Consider the following 22,380-nt stretch of genomic DNA (forward strand, 5'->3'; position numbering starts at 1 on the left):
TGTGTGTGTGTGTGTGTGTGTGTAGTTGGAAGCTTAGTGGCGCGAGGGCAACTAAGGCCAAAAAGCGGCAAATTATTGACTAATGTGAGCTCAACGTGTATTAATGGGTATGGATGGATTAATAAAAATACTGTTTAGCACGTCATAAAATAGATGCTCTAAAACTGTTAAGTGATCCAAGCTTTTACAGGCTACTTATCAGCTTAGTGGATTCTAAAAATTTGATGACATTTATGTGTGGCACAACTGGTTCCTCAATCAGCAAGAGAGAAGGGTGATAAGGGATGTGATATCGATAAAATGCCGAGAAGTAAGTGCGGCGATGATGTTCATATAAAGGACATGTCAAAAGAATATGTATTACTGTGAAAGGTTAGCAACAATGATGGCATTCTAGCTGTTCTTCACCTAACAGTAAGTGACGATGTGTTATGTTGGTATGTCCGATCCGAAGTCTTGCAAATGTAACTTCATACAACCTGTTTTTGTTGTGACTGCTACCCCATTCGTTAACTGTTGGTTTGATCATGTGTAACTTGTTTTGTATTTGTTTATTCCAGCTTTCCTGCCATAACGATAGCATGGCTCTCTTGAGCACTGTTCGGTGGTTCAGGAATGGTATAGCCATAATTTGTACCTCAGTTTCAGCTAGTTTCGCCGTGGCATCGGCAAGCTCGTTCCCTGAGATATCAACATGGCTTGGTACCCAACAGAAGTGTACAATACAGCCTTTCTGGATAAGTCTTTGGGTACACAACAGAAGATGGTGCAAAAGTGCGTTTTTAGCTGGTTGTTTTGTTTTGATTGCCATCATCAAACTTTTCGAGTCTGTGTAGATGACTGCCTTTTTCTCCTTTCCTTTTTCTATACATTCAAGTGCAAGCAGCACTCCGTGTATCTCTGCAGTGTATATGCTGGCTTTGGGATTAATCTTGACAGAGCGCACGTGACCTGTCTCTGTCACTGCTGCTGCAGCAACGCGGTAAGGTGACTTAGAGCCATCTGTATAGAATTCTGCAAAACCTCTATAAGTGTTCTTTATTTCCAGGAACTCTGATTTAATGACAAAGGAAGACGTAAGTTTCTTGTCGTATTTGTCCAGCTCAAAATTACACCGGTTCTCCTTTTTCTTCCATGGAGCAACGTCATCATTGTGTGAAAGAATGTGTTCTGGAGTGAGCTCCAACCCACATTCCTCAGCTATACTTTTAGCTCGAACTGTAATAGTTGGGATGGACCTTTGTTTATTCTGGAACAAGGCCCTTCTGCGATTGTTCTCAAAGATAGAATGACAGGGATGATCTAACAGCGATAAAACCTTTTTGATATAAGATAGAGTTAAAAACTTTCTTCGAAGTGTTAAAGAAGGTTCGAAGCATTCGACATATAAACTTTCGACTGGAGACGTCCGATATGCCCCTGTTACCATCCTGATAGCAGAGTGGTGAACAGGATCAATACACTTGAGTGTGGACGGTCGAGCTGACCCATAGATGATACTTCCGTAATCTATCTTGGACCGTATCAAAGATCGATATACGCGCAGCAGGCATGCTCTATCTGTACCCCATGTCTTATGAGAAAGAACTTTCAGAATATTTGATGCTTTCTGTGTAAGTATTTTTAAGTAACGAATGTCTGATCCAAATGTTAGCTTCGAGTCAAATATTAAACCAAGGAACTTATACTGAGGCTTAACCGGTATCCTCTCTCCATGAAGCAATAGATTGGGTTCAGGATGCACGCCACGTTTGCGCGAAAAGCAAACACAGGCAGTTTTCTCAGTGGAAAACTTAAAGCCGTTCTCGTCTGCCCATTTAGTCAAACGATCGATGGTAATCTGCACCTGCCGTTCACATATATCTAGATTACAGGAAGCATAGCTTATCTGTAAGTCATCCACGTACAAGGAGTAATGAATCGTGGGGGGAATAATGCTGGCGACTGAGTTCATTTTAAGTGCAAAAAGTGTGACACTCAGTACACTTCCTCGAGGGACTCCGTTTTCTTGTACATACACATCTGGGAGTGTGTCTCCCAGACGAACACGAAAAGTTCTTTGAGAGAGGAAGTCTTGAATGCATCGCTGTTGAATGCATCGCATTAACATGTTACCTCCTACTCCACAATTTATAAGGTCTTGAAGGATTCGATATCTCCATGTTGTGTCGTAAGCCTTCATAAGATCGAAATACACAGATAAGCAATATTGTTTACTCACATGAGCTTCTCTAATCTGTGTTTCCAGTCGTGTTAAGTGATCGAGTGTTGATCTGTGACGTCAAAACGCACATTGGAAACGATGTATTGTCTGTGTGGTCTCTAAGACGTAGACTAATCGGTTGTTGACAAGTCGCTCATATGTTGCAGAGACAACTTGTCGATGTTATTGGGCGGTAACTTTCTGCACGACATCGGTCCTTATTAGGATTAAGGATTGGTATGACGATAGCAGTTTTGCAATCTTTCGGTATTATGCCCTCCTTCCAAATTATGTTAAAGAAACCAAGCAGTGACTGAAGGGAGCAACTGGGAATATTTTGTATCATACTGTAATGGATATTATCTGGGCCTACTGCTGTGGGCTTACAACTGGATAGCACAGTTTCAAATTCGTGCATCGTGAACTCGCAGTTGTATTCAGCCCTATCACTGGACGTTAAGAGTTTCTTTCGCTTCAATTTTTCTTTGTGCCTTATGAAATTGTTTGAGTACCCAGCAGAACTGGATACTTCAGAAAAGTGTTTACCCAAAAGATCTGCTTGCTCTTTTAGCGAAGTGCTGCATGAATTATTCGGCGTAAGAAGTGGAACAGCGAAAGCCCGATTTTCGCCATCAATTTCTCGTATTTTCTCCCAAACAGCTTTTGCAGGAGTCTGGCTGTTTATACCTGAGACATACTTCTCCCATGAAGACTTCCTAGCTTGCTTTCTAGTGTATCTAGCTTTCGCTTTTGCCCTTTTGAACGATATCAGATTGTCCAGTGTTGGATAGCGTTTGAAAACGTTCCACGCCTTGTTCTGAGCCTGCCGCGTTTTACGACATTCCTCATTCCACCAAGGCTTTGGCCGTAGTCTTATCGTCCCACTGGTTTGTGGGAAGGCTGTTATAGCTGCGTCGAGGATAACCTTTGTGATAGTATCGTTTTCATGGTCTACCGGTAAGTGTTTTGTCATGTCACGATTGATTATGGCATGCTCTCTGAAGGCTGGCCAGTTCGCCTCTGACAGTTTGCATCGTGGAGGACGTACCCGTAGAGTTGGAGGACTCACTCTCGTCTCCAGAAGAATCGGAAAGTGATCGCTGCCATACGGATTTTGGATGGCATTCCAGGTATATTCTAGCGACAGCCCTGGAGATGCAAGTGATAGATCAATACAAGAAAAGTTCCTGTGTGTTGAGCTGTAATACGTTGGACTACCATCATTCAAGATAGAAATGTCTGTGGTATCTCAAAGTTGTTCAATTAATTTGCCACGTACACCTGTTCGCTCACTGCCCCAGAGTTGGTTGTGAGCATTAAGATCTCCCAATATGAGGAACGGTTTTGGGAGCGGTTTGACTAAATTGACAAGGTCACAAAATGTAGGATGGCTATTTGGTGCCATGTACAGGGATACAACAGTGGTTAGAGTCTTGAGCTGCGCCCTAACAGCTACAGCTTCTTGGGGGGTGTTTAGTTTTACTTCTTTAACGATTACACCAGAGTTCGCTATTATAGCTACACCTCCTCCAGCGTTGTTGTCCCTGTCCTTGCGGAAGGTTGTGTAATGTTTGAACAGTGTTGTGTGTCTTTTTCTCAGCATTGTTTCCTGCAAGGAGAACAAATGCGGTCGATGTATGTCTAATAAGTAGCAGATGTCATCATAGTTACGTATGGCACCGCGACAGTTCTACTGTAGAATCAAAACAGTCATCATACATGAAAGTAAGAGATGTTTAAATCTGAAGGTTCTGTTTTGCATGCTATGTTGAACTGTCCTTTTTGGTCCTGTGATTCGTGGTTTCCTTCCTTTTTCAGGTATTTGTCGTGGTTCTTTCGGTGTCAAAGTTTTGTTAGAGTTACGTTGTGTGCCTGTGTGCCCAGACGTGCTGGGACTTGTCTCCATAGCCTCCTCCGTTGGCACACAACCGAAGGGGGATCGGTCAGGCAGGTTTCCTGGTCGCTGTGGTTCTCTGGCTGGCACGGAACGTGTCCGCGCCTGGGGGGCAACTGGTGTCCCACTGGACTCTCGGGGAGTCACTGTGGGTGAAGTACTCAGGCCTGCTGTTGCCCCCTGGCGCACAGCCTGAGCATAAGGGGTACTCCTGAAAAAGGATACCCTTCGTCGAGCTTCAGGGAAAGAAATCTTCTTTTTGATTTTCAGTGTTACAATTTCCTTCTCAAGTCTCCACTGCGGGCAACAGCGTGAGTATGCTGGGTGTTCTCCTTTACAATTGCTTTGTATTTTGGGCCTACTGCGTTGCTCAGTACTTTACCAGCAATGAAAGGGGATATGCTGCGCACAGTGGTTTGTGTTTTCAGGATGTATGCAAAGAAAAATGCGGGAATGAGTGTTGGGGTTTGACAAGCCCTACAGAGATTTCTTCGGTGCGTCCACGTTTAGGAGAACGATCAGAAGCTTGAAATTTCTTTGAACCCATATGATTGCCGATTGTTTCGGCAGTGGTGCCGGCCGCCCACCACCGAGCCCAACGAGGGAACGTGATAAATGGTTGACACGTTAGCCGTACACCGCTGCTATAACCCTATGCAGCGTAACCAAGGGTGATTCGATGCACAAGGTTAACCCTCGCTGCCTAGAATGAGCGGAAATCAGGAAAAGGTAGAAACTAGGACAGACAAAGGCGACAGGAAAGTAAAATAATTGAGGAAGTTAGGAAAAGGCAACTGGCTGATTTCGCCCGGTCGGGTCACTCCGAAGGTACCGTCTGCGAGAAGCGGGAGCCAAAGTGGAATATTGCCTCCACTGAGGGGCCATAACGGTCCAAAACCTCAGCATTGGCTCAGCCACCAGGACCTCCTTTTCCCCGGTTACGGCTAAGCCACGCACAGCCGTCACGTGGGTGGCTCCAAACCACTCGTGGCCGGGTCCGTGGTGTCGCAATACTCACACGTAGCATATAGCTTTCAGTTCTCCACATATGCAAGCATATTGACGTAACATGAAAAATTATTGGTTGGTGATTCATATGAATTAACAGAAAGCCTGATTGACTAGATATAACATGAAAAACGGTTAAAACTTGGCCTGGTTGGTGACCACGGGAAGAAATTTGAAGAATGCCATATTCGTATAGTTTACTCTGTACCACTAAAATGTGATACGGTATATATCAGGCAATCGTCAAGGGGGGTGGGAATATATATTTATTGAAAGGAAAGGTCTGCAATCGTCAAGGTGCATAAACAGAGCGAGCGTTTGGGATGGTTGATACAGCACTGGGGATTTTAAAGTGTATTTAAATGATGTGCATGAACACTCGTTTAAAAGGACATTCAACTAATACCTCTAATAGATAGGGTGCGTTGGCGACCACTTATTGACATGTGTGGGATGTCAGGCAAAATTCCCAAAAAAACATTTTGTTCAGGTGTAAAAAACAAGGTAGCCTTCTCTTTCGAGAGGCGCATGAGATCAAAAACGCAGGTAGTAACTGCGTCAGTAACCCCTGTATTTATCTTTCCCAAAACATATCAGCATTCATGTCGACCACTTAATCATAACGGTTGTGTGTGCGAGAGATGGTGGTGTAAACAGGAAGTCCTACACAAGAGGGAATAAAGGGGAGAGGAAGGTTCTTATGTATTTAAGGCCTCGTTTCACAAAATAAAAATTATTTGGTTGGCAGTTCAGTGTGGTGTCCTCGTCTTTTTTGTGTTCCGTTCTCGTCTTTTCCTGCACTGAGGGTTTTATCGTTTTTAACTATATTAGACGTAAGATGTGAAATAGTGGGTACGTTCACAAAGCATATGCACAAATGAAGTTTACTTTGCTGTAGATCACTGATTATAGATTTTTTAACAAAATTTGTTTGCTTCGCTTTCACATGAGCCAAGGCATGCATACAATTAAGAAATATCTGCGCAGCAGTAAAAGATGAGTAAATGGCTTGTATTACGCGTTACTAATATCTGCAAAATTCATATTCACCCACCCATACGCTTGTTGCTTTTTCCACACAAACCAAACGCTTCATGCTTGATAGAAGTGAAATGTGGAACACCGTCATTGCGTGCACAAAACGTGTGCACACCTAGTGCCACTACTTTGCTGGCCGTAACTATTTATTGTTTTGAAGTAAGTGGGTAAATGGGTTTGAAGTAAATGAGTAAAATGGGTTGTGCATGTGCTGTACATGCCATAAGGGAAAACTTTTCTTCTGGAGCATACAAAGATTTTTGCCTCTTTGACGTGTGATGCAGTAGGTGCTGTCTGACCATGTGTATGTTTATTCGCTTTCAGTGAGGTGAAACTGTCACTTTCCTTCCAGGTGCTTGTGGGCAGCATGCAATACCTGCTATATTGACAGAGGTACACTGGATGGTTTGGTCGTGGACACTGCTTGATCACAACAGTATCCCTTTCATGCACAATAGAGGTCTGCCACATACCCTTCTGGAGTAACCAGACAGCCACTACACCGTAAAATACATTCTGCAGACATCAAAGCTTGTAATGTTGCTTTATCGATCACTGTGTTTACGAATGAGCATACAAGTGATAGCCACTAAACAAAAAACAAGGAAGGATAACATCCCCATATTGTGTCCACGTCAATTTGCAAGTGCTACGCCTCGCACCAACCAGTAACACAATGTATGCATGCTTGTTTTTTCTCTTCTGTTCAGTGCACAGGTGTTTGCCAAAAACATGTTCGTTCCAGTCCATAAGCTATAAGAGAACATAGGCTATCACCTTACCTATATCAAACATCCCCAGTTCATGACTTCATCAGTATAAGAAGGCCTCAGGTGGGGACATGTCAATGTCTTCAACAGAAGCTTCTCTTCAGAGGCATCCCTATCATTGACAAAAATTTTAGAGCTTTTCTGTGCACATTCATCTTTGCAACCCTTTCTCAATTTCGCATTATAAATTTCCCATGTTTTCCCTCATGGGAAATGGGGTCCAGTTGCAGTCATTGCTGCGGGCTCAGGGCTTTTGCAGACTGATACTATTTCACTGTAGCTCACATCTTTGCAAGTGTTTGTGTTTCACTCAGGAGGTGATCTACATCCTCTGCGAATATAAGATAATACGGTCATGGCTAATGTCTTTCCTACGCTCTTGAAATGAAACATGGTCGCTCAAGACTGTCATGGATGTTGAAAGGGTGCCGGGTCAAACCTAAACACATTATCTCGAAGTTTGTATACACCGTTTTTTGAATGACAGCTCATTTGTATACATAAGCTCATACTTCTCCACATGCTGCATTTCCCTCAGAATTGGAACTACACCTGTAAAGGTGGTTACAAGTATGCTACATCCACGGCTTTAGCTCAGCACATGCACGGCACTTGACCGCAGCTTCAAGGTTTTTCTTAACCCTCTGTTGCAAGATCCTCTTGTGGACTACATGGCCACTAAGCTTTCCCAAGCATGGCAATTGCATATTGCAATTGTGTACTATAAGTAACTAGCTTGTTCTTCTTACCTTTTACTACATGTACCTTTCACGTCATTGTTGCAAATACAATTATTATAACAGAAAATTCAACTACGCAAACCTTGTGTGCCTTGTTTTGTATTATTTTTTCGTGTCCTCAATACTTTCCAAGAAGAATTTGGATTTCCTCCTCACAACCTTCTTTGTCTCTTTTCTCTAATCTACATCAGTATAAATATATGTACCATGCGTGTGTGTGTGTGTGCCTGTATCATGCCTAATGAAGGACGGACTCCATTCGAAAGCTTGTGTTTCAGTAAAATTATTTGGATGTTTCAGTCTCTTATAGCCGTGAGTTCTGATAATCCCACCTGTGTCGCGAGAGGAAGTATGCAATCTTTCTGATAGGTGTTGTAGGTGAGATCTGTTGAGGTGACTTTAATATTAATCGGCTCGAGTAACCAGAGAGCAAATACTACAAGGTGTCCTTTCTGTGCAAATCTGTGCAAACGTAAGACGCTATGAATTCATACCTTGGCTGCACTAGCCCCATGAAAAGGATTGTGCTAGATAGCAAGATGTTCCCCGCAGCCATCTTGTTCACTTCTGGCTGACGTTTCCAAGATAAATTGTGTTCACTTGTGCACACAGCTTTTGCGGTGGGAAGCGTGACGCGAACATCTGTGCCCACTTTGTGAGATGCACCGGAAGTCAGGCATTTCTCAAACAGTTCTAATAGTGGAGTTCTGAATTTGATGCACATTTTATGTACTTCTCCTGGTCTGGTGAAGCAGAGGGCACAACACTACAAAGTAGAAGAGCTTTTAGTATCTGCAAACTTGTATCAGCAGGCTATGTACCATTCAAAACTGTTGTCTTCAGATTCCCAGAATGACTCAACAGCTGGTTCCACCAGTGGTGCACATATTGTCATATCATGCAGATATACGGCTCTGATCATGCACCTGCAAGGAATGCATAAGTTAAAATGTTAAACAAAACAAGACCTTGGCCCACCTCTGAGCATGAGGGTGTATGGATAATAGGTGTTGAATGTTGAGAGGTGTGGACGGTAAATCATGCGTTTACACGCTTTTACTTCCGATTTTCACTTTCTTCTCAGTCACGATGGAAGCCTGTGTCGCTGATATAAATGAAGAATATTCGACACTTATATTCTCCTGCGAGAGCTCAGGGGTCACCAGGGGAAGGAGGATATTCCGTTTGGTACATTACGCAGCGTAGGCATCACAAAAATCAATCTGAATTTGAAGTGAACCATATACAGGGTGTCCACGCTAAGTGTGAACAGATTTTTTTAAAAATATATCAATCACTTTTTCCGAGATGAAATCAATTGCAATATAGCATATGCTGAAGGGCACACCCTAGGGGGGCATTAACAGACTTCTAAGGCAATGTCTTAATTAACTTTCAATAATTAACTTTTTAATTATAAAAGCTACGAAGTTGCTCCAATGAGAACATCTGATCTCTTCGGTCACCAGATACCAAAGCCGTTTTCAGAACAAAAATCCGTTCGATAGATCGTCCGCGAAAAATTCGTGAAGGAACGCCATTTTTCTCTTTATTTTATTCATTGCGCATCTCTAGAGACGCGTCTTTCCTTCGCCCCCAATACGAGAGGATGAAAGAGCACACTATCGCCTCATGCGTCCTGGAAAAAGATTCAAAGAAAACAGAAAATGCAGCCCAAGATAAGGGTAGTCGCGATAGAGTCACCCGGTAGATTTGTGTTTTTGTTTTGTTTCCGCAAGTTAAAGCTAATCTTCGACGCATGAGGCGGCACTGTGCTCTTTCACTCTCTCAGACTGGGGGTAAAGGAAAGCTGCTTCTTTGAAGATGCGCAATAAACAAAATAAAGAAAAAAATGGCGTTCCTTCACGAATTTTTTGCGGACGATCTACCCAACGGATTTTTGTTCTGAAAACGGTTTTGGTATCTGGTGACCGAAGAGATCAGAGAAGAGACCGAAGAGATCAGTTCTCATTGGAGCAACTTCGTAGCTTTTATAATTAAAAAGTTAATTATTGAAAGTTAATTAAGACATTGCCTTAGGAGTCTCTTAATGCCCCCTATACAGGGAGTGCCCTTCAGCATATGCTATATTGCAATTGATTTCATCTCGGAAAAAGTGATTGATATATTTTTATAAAATCTGTTCACACTTAACGTGGACACCCTGTATATGTATTATTCCTGTGTATCGGTAAATACATACCTCGTGTGCACTGGTGTTCGCATTGTCAGACGTCACAAGGAGAAACACTGGTGTCGGGACTGCGGTCCGTTTGAGACGTTTTCGACCGTCCGCTGCTGGCATTTCGTACGACTCGTCATAGAAATGGGTTGAGCAAATACAGCGTGGCTCACGAATGTCTTGACCAAGCGCTTGCAACAACTTTCGTTTCCGCGCATTTTCCATTGGAATCTTGTGGTACACAACGTCCCTTGTCGAAAGAGCACATTTGGTGTATCCCCGAACATTACAGTAGATGCTTGGCATTGCTGTCAGGTGAAGTTCTGTTCAATTTCGGCAGGAAATGAACTTTTTTGCATACACAAACCTCGCCAGACCACAACAGACGCCGTGCGATATGGTTGGGAGGAGAGCTAACAGAGGGCGCTGACAGTATTTTGGGATACTGTTTCTTCAATATTTTGAAGAATTGTCCCAGTAATTCTTGTGATTCTAAAAGTAGTGTTTGTTGGTGATTAGTAGCCGGTCATAAGTTCATTGTGTATTACTTAGGTATCACGCGACGGGAGCACCCACATCATGCCTTTTTTAGCTGTTGCGGGGCGCAATTAACCTACCGTCCGATTTTATTTTTCTAATTTATGCTGTGTAATAATTAACGCGCTTTGAGTGCTTAGGCTCTATGTGAGGCATCACAGAGGCAAACACTGACAGGTCGCACACAGGAACTGGGGGGTAAAATTTCACTTTACAGTTCCTTTAATCAATTTACACCAATTGAATAATGCGCGCAGTTTTGAACTCAATTTTACAATACAATACGCCTTCATAATGCCACTCCCAGACGAGGACGTCGGGATCATGCAAGGACGTCCATGGGACATCGATGGTTTCATGGGTAGTGGACTCAAGCTTTCGATACCGTAACGGACAAACTGCTGATTCAGGTAAATGGATCTCTGATTTCGTTCTATTGCATGCGTTTTCTGCGCTTCTGTGCACAACGAATACACGGAGCAGTCGTGCTCTGTGGGGATGTGTGTGTGTCTAAGGGTATACGCTTGATGTTTGTTGTGATTTAGGATTGCTTTGTCGTTCAAGATACGTGATAACGAGCTGTGTGGTGTTCGCCACCCACACAAAAGTGCACATATTGGAAAGGAACACTATTATTATTTGACTAGAGGTCGCAGCTGTGGCACACTCGCGTTTGGGACGGGCGTGGGACAATGCAAAGGAGACAACACGTTTATCGGACAAACGCGCTGGCTTAGAACATGTTGAAACAGTGTCGCGTCTGCCTGCATGTTGCTGTGTCTTGACCATACAAATCACTTGTTTTTCGAAGGTGCTTGTCACTATGTCACATGTGCTACCATTTTGAATGAGTTCGGTATCAGCACTAGACTCTATCTGACGATAAATGACAGTCGTCAGCAAATAGACGGACAGAACCAGAAAGGGATTGGGGTAGGTTATTAATGTATATGAGGAAAATAAGTGGTCCGAGGACGGATCCTTGAGGTATGCCTGATGAGACACTCCGACAAGGTATCGTTAGCAAAAACCGCCTGTCTTCTGCGTGATAAAAATGCACTGATAAAGTTGAGGGTCGCGGGGTCGATGTTTAGTGGCGCAAGTTTGTATAGAAGTCGAGAGTGGGAAACGGCGTCAAAGGCTTTTGCAAAATTAAAAAAAAAATCGCGTATGTACGTCCCCTGTTGTCAAGTGACATTTGAATGTCATGGACGAACTCGACCAGCTGGATTTCACAAGAAAGCCCCTTTCTGAATCCATGCTGGTATTTCGAAAAGAAGTTAATGCGTTCGATGTGCTTGGCAATATGAGAGTGAACGATGTGCTCCAACAGCTTGCATAGGATGATGGTCAATGAGATGGGTCTGAAGTTCGAGGGAACAGAAAGATGCCCGCTCTTTGGAATGGAAATGACTTTCGCTTGGCGCCAATCGATTGAAACCTCTCCAACTTGTAGACATTGGTTAAAGATAATGGATAAGATATGACTAGAAGTATGTCGGGTGCTTTTGGAGTTAATCATGTCAAGGCCAGGTAATGAAGATGACTTCAGGGACTCCATGAGTTTTACAATGCCAGCCTGAGAAATGGAAATAGGTGACATAGTTATATTACAGGATCAGGTGAAGGAAGGTGCAATGTGGTTTCAACAACAAACACTGAGGCGAAATAACTATTGAGCGTGGCGGCGCTTTCCTCGGCAGGAACATCACCAGCAAAGTCATTTTTCAGTTGAATAACAGAGTCGTGGGCGGGATTCATAATTTTCCAAAATTTTGGGCGTTACTATTCAGAAGGCCAGGAAGGGTGGATTTGAAGAAAATTTCCTTTGCTTCCTTCACGGCTCTCATATATTCGTTTGAGGCTATCTTGTACGCATCCCAAGACGCTACACCACAACGCATCCTAGCTTTCCGATAGGCTCGTTTTTTTTCTTATTTTCTAAGCGCTTTAATAGGCGCGTGTACCACGGAGCAGTTTCACATGATCGGATTGTAATCTTTGGCACATAACGCTCGGTTAAGCAATTTAAGACAGCCTTAAACGTTGGCCAGTTTTCCTCGACAGAGCGGGTGTGACACACCTCAGAAAAACTCTCCAGAAAGTTACAGAGTTCCCGATTTATGGCATCGTAGTTGCCTCTATTATAGTCTCTTATTTCGATGCTTCTGGATTAGTGTTCAGCTCGAGGGAGGTTTTAGAAAACGGTGTATAATCCTGTGATCACTAAGACCATCGAGTAATGTAAGTGAAGAAAATAACTCTGGTGATATTGTAAGCATGAGGTCAAGAATACTCTCACGTGATTCGCAAATGCGTGTTGGTTCAGTAACCATTTGTTTGAGGTCAAACGTTAAACACACAATTCACAGAACTCAGAGCTACATGAGTTAGGAGCTGTGGGTTGGTAAACATTACTCCACTAAATATCCGGATGATTAAAATCACCAAGGAGAACAACTTTATGTGCAGGAAAACTGCGCCGGACAAATGAGAGTGCATCGTGGAGTTTAGGGACAAAACAGCTATCATCAGGGGGTTGGTAACATACACCGACTAGTACCTCCACATATTGTGGCCAGCATACACCAAACCATTTCAATGTCACCAGACACAGCAACGGGACGCGAACATATTGCACTTTTAATACTGAGCAAAACACCGCCCGCACGCCTGCTAACACGATCATGGCGATACACTGTAAAGTTAGGCAAGACTACAGAGCTCTCTATATTTGGTGTCAGCCAAGTTTCAGTTAAGGCAATGATGTCAGTTTCGGTTGTACCTAGTAAGGACTGTAATTAATCCCGCTTAGGAAGAATGCTACAGATGTTCGAGAACAGAACGGACACAGGAATGCACAGTGGAGAAATGCGCTCAGAACGCTGTGGTTGCTACACAATAGCGGGAGAAGTACTGTTCCCTTCTGCATCAGCGGCCAGAGAAGAATGTGAGCGCATAGACTGGACATCGCGGACTTCGTTTGCTGCCTCATCAAAGATGTAGCATTTGTTTCCGATTCGTAACTTGTTAAGAGGACATACCACCCCCAGTTTTCTATGTGAACTTCGCATATGTTTTGTGGCTGAACTACGAGACAGATCGGAATGCGGAAGGTTTCATTGGAAAGGTGACGTCAAGATCTCTTAACTCTGGGAACTGAAATATCGCTCTAGCGATGTAATTTTTTTTGAAAAGAAAAAGGAACGAATTTTGTCGCTACAGCTTCAAAAAATCAAAATAAATAAATGAAAGCAAATAAAAACAATCCGCTTCTGAGGCTAACCGGGGACATGTTTCAGGATTCACATGACCTGTCTTTTGTGTGTTTTTAGCATTCTGTTTTTCCGAAAAAGAATTAAAAGTGAGTACAGGCATGCATCCAAGGCGCGTTTACCACTGATTCCGGAAGGTGGCGCCGTCCGCTCGCAGCCCCCGAACGCACTCCGCTTGTAAACCTCCGCGTGTTGCGCAGCAGCTGATCGCCGTTCGTGGCTTCGGTTCGCCCTGAAATGACCAATTCGTGGCTAAGTTACGCGTTTTTTTCACTTCCTTGTCCTGTTGATTTGCTCTCTGTCCTTGTGTGTTTTCTGCGTGTTCACAGTATTTACCCATTATGGCTCGAAGTCACGTCTACGGACAACGGAAATGTAAGAAGAAGGACTTTGCGAATTTACGTGGTAGAGGCAGGCATGCGACGGAACCTGCGGATTTGAGAGGTTTTGGTAATGCAGGATGCCCCAGCCGTGCTGTTCCGAGTGATCGTTGCACTTCGACAACTCCACATCGCGCAGATACCCTTGTAGGCTCAACCTTTGGTGGTAGTGTTGTTCCTCAAACTGTAAGTGATGCCGGTCGGAATGCTTGTTTCGCTTCGAGCACAAGCGAAATTCGTCCTTCAAATTCGTCATTTGCTGATTCAGCTGGGGTAGATAATGTAGTCCCCTGCAGTTCAGGTTGTGACGAGCTTGCCGGTTCCAGAGCAAGTCCCGTTCCAACCACTGCCGCTGTTACACTCAGTCGATCTCCATCTTTCGATACTGGCAATGTTCACCAGACACAGAGTCAGCGCACAAGCAGTGTGAATGGTCGGCGTATAATGGAGATTGATCACTTCTTCTCGTCTTTGAAAAGTTTGTCGGTACATAGTCCGTTTGGTTGCGGCCTGGCTGACATGGAAATTGTATCAGAACATCGGCGAGGTCTGTGTAGCTCTTTCAGTTTGTAGTGCAGGATGTGTCTGAGGAAAGATGTAGTCACAACGGAGGCACCAGTTGATCAACTTGTTCAACAACGCATGGACGTCAATTCCTCAGCAGTGAACGGTATCGTGTCTATAGGTTCTGGTTTTTCAGGCCTTCTCGAGCTCCTAGGTGCTCTGGACATACCCGTCATGGCTAGTAGCACGTACAGTAAGTATCAAGATATTGTTGCTAAAGGAATCGACAAAACAGCTTGGGAAGAAATAAGAAAAGCAGGCATTGAGGAAGCTTGGTTAGCTAGAGAGGCTGGGGACGTCGATGCTGACGGTTTTCTTATAATTACGGTCGTTGCCGATGGTGCTTGGTGCAAACGTTCATACAAGAACAAGTACGACGCTCTTTCTGGCTTGGTAAGTAAATATTGTTATCTACACTAAATAAAGGTGGCCGAAAAAGAAGGATTTATCTTGCACACCGCTTGGCAGACAGGATATACAGGAAGTCTGTGCCCACCATTTGCGGAAAGAACACTATGAGCAGGAAAACGTTGACCCCTCTGGTGCTATTAGTGGCACTGCTGTCTTTTGGTAAACACACTTACTAGAGTGGTATACATCCTGTGGCATGAGTTTGTACGATACGCATACAGATGCATAATTCCTGGAAACATTGTCATTGCGGGTAGAGTTTTGTGGAATACAATCCTGACATTTTTTCGTTTTTGCAGGCTGTAATTGTTGGGTACCGAACAAAGAAAGTACTGTTCCTAGGCGTCCGGAACAAATTTTGTACACTGTGCGCAAGTTGCAAGGCAGGGTCGAGCCCAAAAAAGCATCTGTGCTTCAAGAACTGGGACAGCAGCTCTACCAGTATGGAGAAGGATATCGTCGTTGAAGGCTTCAGGCGCAGCATTGAGTTGCACGGGGTAAAGTACTTGCAGTTGATCGCTGACGGTGATTCGAGCACATACAAGTCAATTCTTGAAGCTGCACCGTACCAGCATCAGGTAGTTCAGAAGATAGAATGTCGCAACCACCTTCTTCGAAACTATGGAAGTCGTCTTCGAGATATTGGTTTGGCAAAGAGAACAACCCCCATTCCCCCATCGCTGAAGAAGCTACTTCTGGATAAAGCTGTTCGACTAAGAGCAAAGAGGTGGCTGAGTTCAGCAAACAAGATCAGATTCGGAACCTGGTGGCTGATATCCGTAATGGGCCACTACATGTGTTTCGCGACCACGGAAAGTGTGCGGGTTACTTTTGCAGTGGTCCAAAAGAAGGGGAAGTCAATCACGTCCCAGAGCTCAGGAAATGCGGACTTTTCAGTGAAATCCTTGTAGCGATGAGTCGTTTGGCAAACAATGGTAGCAGCTTGATCCTTGACGTTAACAATAATGCTGCAGAACATTTCAATTCTCACGTTGCAAAGTTTTCTGGCAGGAAAAGACCCTTACAAAAATTTCAAATGCCTTTCTAAAGAAACTCTATTGCATCGACACAATAGAGGCATTTCGTACTCTAAAGAGGGTCAAAAGAATTCTTTACGACTTTCTAACAAATTCCTAGTGACCCTGTATGGAATATTGGCCACCGTAATTCTAAAGAATCTCAAACGAGTGTCTATCGAGTGAATGTCAAATGAGTTTCTTTAGAGTTTCTTTAAACTGACACCATGTAATTTAAATATATAAATATTAGCAAAACGTGGTAAACAGATAAACCATAGTTGTAGTTGTTAAATATTTTTATTTACATTTGGAAAACTCATTCGTACTACTACAGTATATACACATACTGCTTTGGACACAGCTGTCTCTAATCTGCAGTTTGAGGTTGAACGATCCTTTACCGACACTCAGACGTCCAACAAGATCTGAACATGTGGGAAGCTGAAGACTGTCTCACTGACCTTCTTGTTAGCTGCCTAAGTGTCACTAGGGGATCACTCAACCATAAACTGCAGATTACAGACAACCGTGTACAATAGACTACATTTGTACATGCTATTTCAATTCTCTGCAAAGCAGTGACGAGAGGCTGCTCTTCAGTTGTGTGTCTGAAATTCCAGGAAACTTCCCGTGTGTGTGTCCTGAAAAAAATTAAGATGAACATGTGAAAACCAGTATCACACGTAACATATCTGTTCCAGGAAACATTTCATTTGCACGCATGCAATTTAGACCTCTGCTGGATATGAGTGACAACATGTTTGTCCCCCCTTTTTAGCCCATACTCAATCTTTCAAGAAATTCATTCTGCTGCATTAAAATTCAACCAAACTATTCATTCATGATGGCAAATACAATTGCTGCACAAAAACAGTTAATGTCCTACTTTGAGACTATACAGTTGTTTAGGAAAAACTCCAATGACACGCGGTTACTGGACCACTCTGACAAGCATGAGGTTAGGTATGAGCTGAACACTTAAAATGAACATAGGCCAGCAGACTGTGAAACACCAGCAGAAAAGGGTGCTAGAATAACGCTTTCAACTTCACGTTGCATCATCAACCGCACAACTGTTCAGGATGCCGGTGGTGGCACTTCACTCCATACTAATAAATATACACTCTCGTCCTAATATGGATTGGATAACTACTGGCACAAAAATTCTGGTGTCTCCTCCTACGAGGAACTGCCTGCACAGAAAAAAAGAAATACTACCTAGGACTGCTTCTAGCCGGGTAGGGTCAAGTGCTTCCTTTGCTGGTACATGCCTGTGGGCATTGCTGCCTTGTCCATAAATGGACTTTCCCTTCAGTTCATCGGGAGAAAACACGCAACGGAGCAAGGCACGTGCATATTTGGTTGCTGAACCGTTGCAGAGTTTGGAATGTCTGTCGAGCGTTGATTGTTCAACAAGGACTCCCCCTCCAATGTCAACCTAGAGAGAAAAACACGGAACGTTTAAGCAAACAATGTTAACAGGACACTATGTGTAACAAACAAAAATGTTACTAGCATTGCAATCAAAGAACCAATGAAAAAAATTGAGTTAATATCAAGTCCAACATTTCATCCTTCTCTTATACTGAGTGACATCCTCCTGGTCACAAATAAGTGTATGGTTTAGCCCAGCGTTTAGCTTAGCGTAGTTTTTTTATTATAATTCAATGACACGTTTTCTGGGACACCCTGTATATATGTATGAAATTAGAATATTTATTAAGCTGAAACATACAATAAATGTGGGTTATTACTGTTAATGTTAAATCTATGGGGAGTGATACACTTTTAGGTAGAGATTGGCAATGGTAACGAAAATGAGTATCATGTTCCCTCCATTACTGGAAACAAAACTGGCTAGCTGTTACTAATTCTGGTAATCACTGGTGCTCTTTCAAAATACCATGACTGCTAATTTTAGTGTGTTTTCTGTTCACTGCTGTACATCTTACGAGACATTATGGGGCACACTTTGACAAGTCCTGTAACGTGTAACTGTTGCCTATATGCTACAGCAGTACATCAGTGTATATGAGTTGGAGAAAATGTTGGAGAAAGCACGCAGCAAAGCATCTGTCCACTCAGGAGGCAGCCATAAGCGAACACTCACAGCCGGGCCACAACACAATGGTAAAAAAACATGAAGCACCGTGGACTTCACGTGCAGTTGTTGTGGTACCTTATTTGAGAGTGATTCAATGAGACCCTTCTACATGCATGAGGGTACAGGGAAAAGCTGGGGGACTGCGTGAAAGGCTTACCTACTTGCACAGCACAATATTCGGTCTACAATATCTTTTTTTTTTATCTGGCAGTCTAATACTATACCAGGTGTTTCAGTTAAATCACCGGGCTAAACAATTCACAAACAGGTGCACCTATCAATGAACTTTCTTTTTCACAAGTATATGACCGATACCACCTACAAGCTGCGCACCGTGTGAATGAGTGGGAGGCACTCATTATTAAAATAAAAATGAGTTTTGTAAAAAAAACAACTTCTAAAGCAGGACACTGTCGGCATTAAAATGGGTACTACCCCTTTTGGGACCCTTAGTGGACACCTAAAATCGGCCACCGAAGCTGGTCATTTGTTGCAGTAATTTAATGGTTTCGGTTTACGTACATATTTTTGGCGCGGCTTGTCGCAGTGAAGCACAAAAGCAGACTTTTCCACTCCCTTATCCACCAATGAGTTACATCCTTTTGCGCTTCACTGCGACCAGCCACAACAAAAATATGTAAACCGAAACCAATTAATTACTGCAAGAAATGACCCGCTTCGGTGGCAGATTTTTCTCCAAAAGGTGTTCACTGAAGGTCCCAAAAGGGGTAGTACCCATTTTAATGCTGACAGCACCCTGCTTTAGAAGTTGTTTTTTACGAAGCTCATTTGAATTTTTATTTAAATAATGAGCACCTCCCATTCATTCACACGGAACGCAGCTGGCAGGTGGCAACGGACAGATACTTGTAAAAAAGAAAGTTCTTCAATTGGTGCAGCTGTTCGCAAATTATTTAGCCCTGGGATTTACCTGAAACACCCTGTATACCAGGTTATATCCAACTAGCAGCAGTACACGTTCACACCATCATGTGCCTTTACCTCGATGAGCTATGTGCTGCAACATAGCCGTGCATGGCACCACTTCTGTGTAGAGGAAACGCGACTTGAGCTTTGGAAACTATGGTACACTGCCACAAGCCACACATGCATGGTGACACTTGTCAGCCACTCTTTTTAACCTCCTCATAGAGGTCCCAGACCTTCGACATGCCGTTTGTCACCTGTGACCTCCGCCGTGGCAGTCAAACGCGTTTGTTTGATGTAAAGTGAATACACGCTATACAGTGAAGAGTATGAATATTATGCTCAAGAGCTAGTACGTGTAACAACAGATCCAAAAGCTGGTTCACTAGTTTTACGTACCTTGCCACAGGGAATCACATTCTCCACTGCCCCCTTCGACTGGAGATCTGTCAGCGTTCTCCTCAACCTCTTTACCATCTTTGCTGCATCTGTATTAGAAGTATTCGAAACACCACACGTCACTATTGATATCCAAGAGCTTACTAAAACAAACGTACCAATAGTCGATTCCGTCATCTCAAGTTTCCTCTGTAGCTCCTTAATTTGTCCCTTGAGCTCTTCAATCTCTTCATCTTTCTTAGCGCACACTCTGCACACATTGCTATCCTGAAAGCAATACACATGCTACTGCAGTACACATGTAACATCAAATATGTGCGTAAGGGAAGACATACACGTAAATCTGTCATTCCAAACAGCGCCAGTAAGATCTTAACATAAGAATCTAGCCTGCAGGTCTCTGAATAATAATAACCATCGCGATAACTGCGAAAGACGTAGCACAAAGCAAAGTGCCTTACGTGGCATTTATGGCGAAAGGGCAAGGGTGCAGGCCAGCTGGTACATGGCGAAAAAATGGAACCCGAGAAAGGGACAGAGGAGGGATGACACTTTTTCTTAACACACGTTTCTTAACGACACGTTCTTAACGCACACTTAACGAACGCACACGACACACACTTAACGAATCAAAGCTTACTAGAGCTTAAACAAATGAAACATGCCGCCTAACCTGGCTAGCCTGAGTCGCTGTCGCCTGAGTCTGGCTGTTGTCACATGCAGCCTGAGCCGCAAGCCGGGTCCTCTTTTTTTCCATGGTGTGTTGTTTACCTGCGCAAAGAAGTTAATACAATTAGACGGTACTTACAGCGTGCACACCAGTGACAAAACAAAAGGAGGTGGGGGAACCTACCGAGATGGAGTAGCACAGCAGGCGCAGGTTCTTCTCCTGCTTTCCAGTAAATGTCGTGCACAGTGCCCCGCAGGTCTTCCATGGCACCTTGTTCCGAAAGGAGTCGAATGCCCACTTTGGTATCTGCTATGCATATCACAGGGTAAACATCCCACTGTTCTGTTCCTACCCATTTGACTAGAATATGGGACATTTCGCAAAACAATCGCAAAAAAACTAAGGAAACTGGAAGACGAAAGAAGGACGACGACACAAATGACAACCGGCAGCTAACAAAAAGAAACAGGAAGACAGGAAATTCAGCCTCTCCGAAGTATCGTACGCAAAACAGACTGAAAATCATGTTGAAAATGAACATGCATCAGATTGAAGACGTTGAAGACTTGTGTTCCATTCACCATTTTCTGTGTTTAATTCGAGTTAGTCTTCTTTTTATGCTGATGCGGGAATTTACAAATTTTATGTTGCGAAAGGGCGTCATAATGCGCAACAAAGCGGCCCGTTTGAATCATCACGCTCATACCACATCCGGCGTTGATCGGCATGTTAAGGGTTTCCTTGCGTTTTGTTACGTCTGCTGTTATTAATCGATAATCAACGCACATGAACAGCCATCATGTCACAGAAAACTGTTTGTGCGCACTTCTTAATATTTTCTATGTGACATTGCTCATCATGTCACCGAAAAGACAGTATGGCGCGTACCTCTGGGATGCGACCAAACATATTCCTGTCCGTTCAAAGCATCGGTTCAAACGCCGCTGTACCGTAAACATTTCCACTGGCCACGGTGAAGAGAGCGACGACAGTTGCTCTTCACGAGCTCCATCACCCGTACAGTTACACCAAAGACAATCAGCAACTAACAGCCCCGGTTTCGTTGACCATGGAAACGATGAAACTGCAAGCGCGTGCACGGTTGTCAATGACGATGAACTGCCCGTGGCAAATGACTTCAACAACACAGATGTGTCATCTGACAGTGAGGACGAAACAGTGTTCGAGGGAGGTGAAGAAGAAGAAGAAGACTCGAGGCCTGAGAAGAGAACAGAACTGGTGAGGAAACCGTTTCATGATTCACGACGAAGCACTCTTGGGTTCTCAGTTTGGATATCTGTTGTATAGATCTTGTTGAACGAAACTTCATTGCAATTAAAGCCAAGCGTAAAGCGCGGAGAACCAGACTGATTTAGATTTTTTAATCGATATGCTCTAGGCCAGACGCCCTTAAATTTCTCAGCAGTATAGTTATGTAATGATCAACATGTAATTGTAAATGTAAAAGAAAAATAACACATTTGCAATCTTATAGAAACTTACATAAATCCTGCATTGTTAGCATGTTAGTAGCATCTGCCATTAGCAAATGACATATCAAGTAACTACGGTATATCCCTTGATGCCTATGTCACCGCTAAGTAGACTAAAAAAAACTCCTGTAATAGGATGATAAAAAAATGCTGGCCTTGTACACACATTACATCTCGCATATTATGCTAGGTCATTCTCAACAGCACCTGATTCAATTGTTTTCTTTCCCAGGATGAACCACTCTATCAGGGATCAAAAATCAGCAAGGCGGAGAGCCTACTTATGGTGATGGCCCATAGTCTCCGTCATGACATTTCCAAGGAAGCTACGGAGGGCTTACTCAATCTAATAGATGCCCACCTGCCACAAGGAACTGAATATCCAAGGACGAAACATCTGTTCTTCCAGCATTTTTCAGGAAATGAAAATCACCACACAAAACATCTCTATTGCAGTGTTTGCAGTGAATACATATGTGAGTTAAGCAACAATGAAGAGGTAGTTTGCGACAAGTGCAAGACTAAGCACAAGGTGGAGGAGCTTCTGAAGGAATCATCATTTTTTTTCTCACTTGACTTGGAGTGCCAGATAAGAGACCTCCTACAAGCTAACATGCTCTCTCCAACCAAGCCATCACCCGCGTACGACATCACAGACATCACTGAGAGTGTAGGGTACCACAGGTTGCCCATTGGCCCCTCTGATATCACACTCACATTCAACACCGACGGTGTACCTCTGTTTGAGAGTTCTGGATTTGGTATT

General features: G+C 43.4%; 1 protein-coding gene across 1 annotated transcript; it reads right to left on the minus strand.

Annotated features, from left to right (window-relative positions):
• Positions 1–16,576: 16,576 nt before the first annotated feature.
• LOC135371451 (uncharacterized) lies at positions 16,577–19,801 on the minus strand. Its single transcript, XM_064605504.1, has 5 exons — positions 19,787–19,801; positions 19,610–19,718; positions 19,452–19,540; positions 17,240–17,459; positions 16,577–16,662 (listed from the first exon to the last, which is right to left on the minus strand). The coding sequence occupies exons 1-5, from the start codon at positions 19,799–19,801 to the stop codon at positions 16,577–16,579; spliced, it is 519 nt and encodes a 172-aa protein (XP_064461574.1).
• Positions 19,802–22,380: the final 2,579 nt, after the last annotated feature.

This window comes from Ornithodoros turicata, unplaced genomic scaffold (assembly GCF_037126465.1).
Source record: "Ornithodoros turicata isolate Travis unplaced genomic scaffold, ASM3712646v1 Chromosome11, whole genome shotgun sequence".
Lineage (NCBI taxonomy): Eukaryota > Metazoa > Arthropoda > Arachnida > Ixodida > Argasidae > Ornithodoros > Ornithodoros turicata.